The sequence below is a fragment of the Solanum lycopersicum genome, chromosome 7 (assembly GCF_036512215.1).
Source record: "Solanum lycopersicum chromosome 7, SLM_r2.1".
NCBI lineage: Eukaryota > Viridiplantae > Streptophyta > Magnoliopsida > Solanales > Solanaceae > Solanum > Solanum lycopersicum.
Genome location: NC_090806.1, coordinates 3,003,835 through 3,006,997, shown reverse-complemented (window position 1 = coordinate 3,006,997; position 3,163 = coordinate 3,003,835). Strand labels below are relative to the sequence as shown.

At 23.8% G+C, this 3,163-nt stretch overlaps 1 protein-coding gene across 1 annotated transcript; it reads right to left on the bottom strand.

Moving 5' to 3' along the window:
• Positions 1–1,012: 1,012 nt before the first annotated feature.
• On the bottom strand, positions 1,013–1,771 carry LOC101265142 (uncharacterized). Its single transcript, XM_004242619.5, has one exon. The coding sequence runs from the start codon at positions 1,540–1,542 to the stop codon at positions 1,234–1,236; it is 309 nt and encodes a 102-aa protein (XP_004242667.1). The 5' UTR covers positions 1,543–1,771; the 3' UTR covers positions 1,013–1,233.
• Positions 1,772–3,163: the final 1,392 nt, after the last annotated feature.

The following is a 3,163-nucleotide window of genomic DNA, read 5'->3' as shown; positions in this document are numbered from 1 at the left end:
CTAAATTTGATAAAAAATTTATATTTTAGATCTCTGTCAAATATTTAATAATTTATGTTCTTTAAAAAATCAACAAAAATAGTAGGAAACAAATTTAGTTATAACACTAAAATAGTCCTATCAATTCCTAAAATATAAAACAGAAAAAACTATATTAGACACTAAAAATATATAAACTTTTTTATATTAATAAATTACCCCTCGATAAATTGGATTAGATTCTATATATATAAAACTACCAAAAAAATGTACTCTAAACATGAGTTTTTTGCTAATTTATATTTAATGGATAAAATTTCATAAAAATATATAACGAAACTAAAAATATTAACCATTAAAATTATTTAGTACATATGTAAGAAACTATTTTAAATCTAGCTCAAACATAAGGCATCATTTTATTTTATTTTTTTCCATTTTCTCTATACATAAGCATTAACCAAAATGAAAAATTAAAATAGAAATTTTCCACTCCAGGACCATTATTCACTCTATTATCCATATTAGCATTCATTTTCATTTACAAACTTCAGTTCAATATTGTTAAAAGAATATTACAAAAATAGTTAAATTAAAAAATACATGTTTTTAATATATAGTTATAAAAATATCAGAATTTATTTAATATCACTCGTTTTAAACGGATAACTTACTAAAACATCAATAACTCTTATTAGAACTCTATGATTGTTAATTTAGATGGATTATGTTCAAACTCAGTTGGATGTATACCTCTTTTTTTTTATAATCACAAAAATAATATGTCATATTTAAGTACGTAAAATTTTAAAAAAACTCTCTTCAAAATTCTTTCATCAGATTAATCAAGTCAAACATTATCGTATAAAATAAAATTTAAGTATAATACGTATACAACCCTAGATATCCTAATGAAAAATAACAAATCCAAAACTTCACATACATCAATACCTTTTTTTTTATATATATAATCACAAAAGTATTATGTCATATTTAAGTACGTAAAATTTCATAAAAGCTATCTTCAAAATTCTTTCATCAGATCAATCAAGTCAAACATTATCGTATAAAATAAAATTAAGTATAACACGTATACAACCCTAGATATCCTAATGAAAAATAACAAATCCAAAACTTCACATACATCAATATATATAATAAAAAACCCCAAAAACACAAACCAAAAAAAAAAGTCTCATCATGACTAAAATTTCATTTCATTTCTTACCATAATCTTTTTTTCTTTTTCTTTCTTCACATTAATATTGCATAACGCATACTATCACTAACCATTAGATGATTCATTTCAGAAATTTGTGAAAATTCTCCAGAAACCCAAACTCCATCTGTTCCATTGATTCTTGGATGATTTAAACACGAAAATAACGCTAATGGAGCGCGAAAAACGCCACAAATAATCGAAAACCCGTTCCAATTATGTTGCCTTGTTGATCTAGATGTTGTTCCACCTCTACAAATATTTGTCATATTTTCATCAGCTACTCTTGGACTTTTTCCCATATTTTCTAAATTTTGCCTTATTGATACTAATAAACTTAACATGCTTTATATATATAAAGGGGTGAAGAGTTTTTTTTTTTTTTTTTGTGTGTGTGTGTGTGTTAGGTTTTTAATGGGGTTATTTTTGAAGAATTGTTATAGAAATATTGGGACAAGTTGATAGAATAGTTTCTTTTTTTGGTGGTGGAATTGCTAGTGCTTGTAGTTATCAAGTAAAGTTTATATGGGTGCTTTGCTTTTGAGGACTTTCACTTTGTGAGTTTTTTTCTTTATTGCAAGTGTATATATGGGTGGATCTAGAAGTTAAAATATGAGTATGGCCAAATAAAATAACTTTAAAGAATTTTTAAAAAATTATTAATGATGTACATATATTAGAAGTTTAGATACCATTTAAAAAAATTTATTTATCATGAATGAATATTCAATTTAAAATAAAATATTTCTTATTTTAAAATTTAAAATCATTAAAAATAAAATTATGCTTTTGAAAAATAATAATTTGTATATTAATTCTAATAAGATAAAAATTATAAAGTAGAAATAATGATATATCAAAATAAATTAAGTTATGTCAATAATGTATACCGTCAGTTCATAAAATTTAAAAAGTTAGAAAGTCAAAAATAATAATATACTATAGTATATTAAATTATATTAATATATAAATTATTTATACTGTCAATCCATAAAACTTAAATTTTTTTTTTAATATTAATAATATTCAAAATATTTATATTATCGATCCATAAAACTTAAAATTTCTTTTTTAATATTAATAATATTCAAAATATTTATACCGTCGGTCCATAAAACTTAAAAAATTCTTTTTTTTTCCTACACAATTCTAGTTTTTGGTAGTGGGGTCTCATTGATAATCCAAGTTGCCGACAAAGTTGCCTACTTATAATTTGTTTTGTTAGAAAAGATCAATGTATGATCACTCAAACATTTAATATTAATTCTTTTGTATTTGTGTGTGGGGAAGATTTTTATAAAAGAGAAATAGAAAGTAAAATATTTATTAAGTACATAATTGAACATGCAATAAACTCAGATTCAATTGTCAAGAATCCATTTTTGGATCGTACGATAAAAAATAGTTCAAAACTTGGATAAAGATCGCTAAATAAATGTTATTTCTATTTATATGATATTACATTCTATTTAACTAAACTCACACATTATTATAAAAAAAGAGATAATCCACAAGTATTCCTCAACTTATTTTCGAAATCTCAGAGACACACTTATACTATACTAAGGTTCTATTATCTCCCTGAACTTACTTTATTAATAATTTTCTATTCCTTTTTGACCTACGTGACACTATCTTGTGAGTCCAATGCTGATTGACTTTTTTTTAAAACTAGTGCCACGTAGGCCGAAAAGGAATAGAAAATTACTTATAAAATAAGTGCAGGGAGATAATAGAAGTTTAGTATATTATAAATGTGTCTATGAAATCTCGGACACATGTTGAGAGGGTACTTGTGCATTCTCCCTAAAAAAAAGTTAGTCTAAAACTAGGATAACATGACTTATTAGGATAGGAATTTCTTTAATTTCGAATGACTTTGAATTTATCGTGGCTCTCTTTTTTTGATAAAGACAACTTTGTTTAGTTGGGGATTAAGTTTTGTTATTGCTTACAAAATAATTC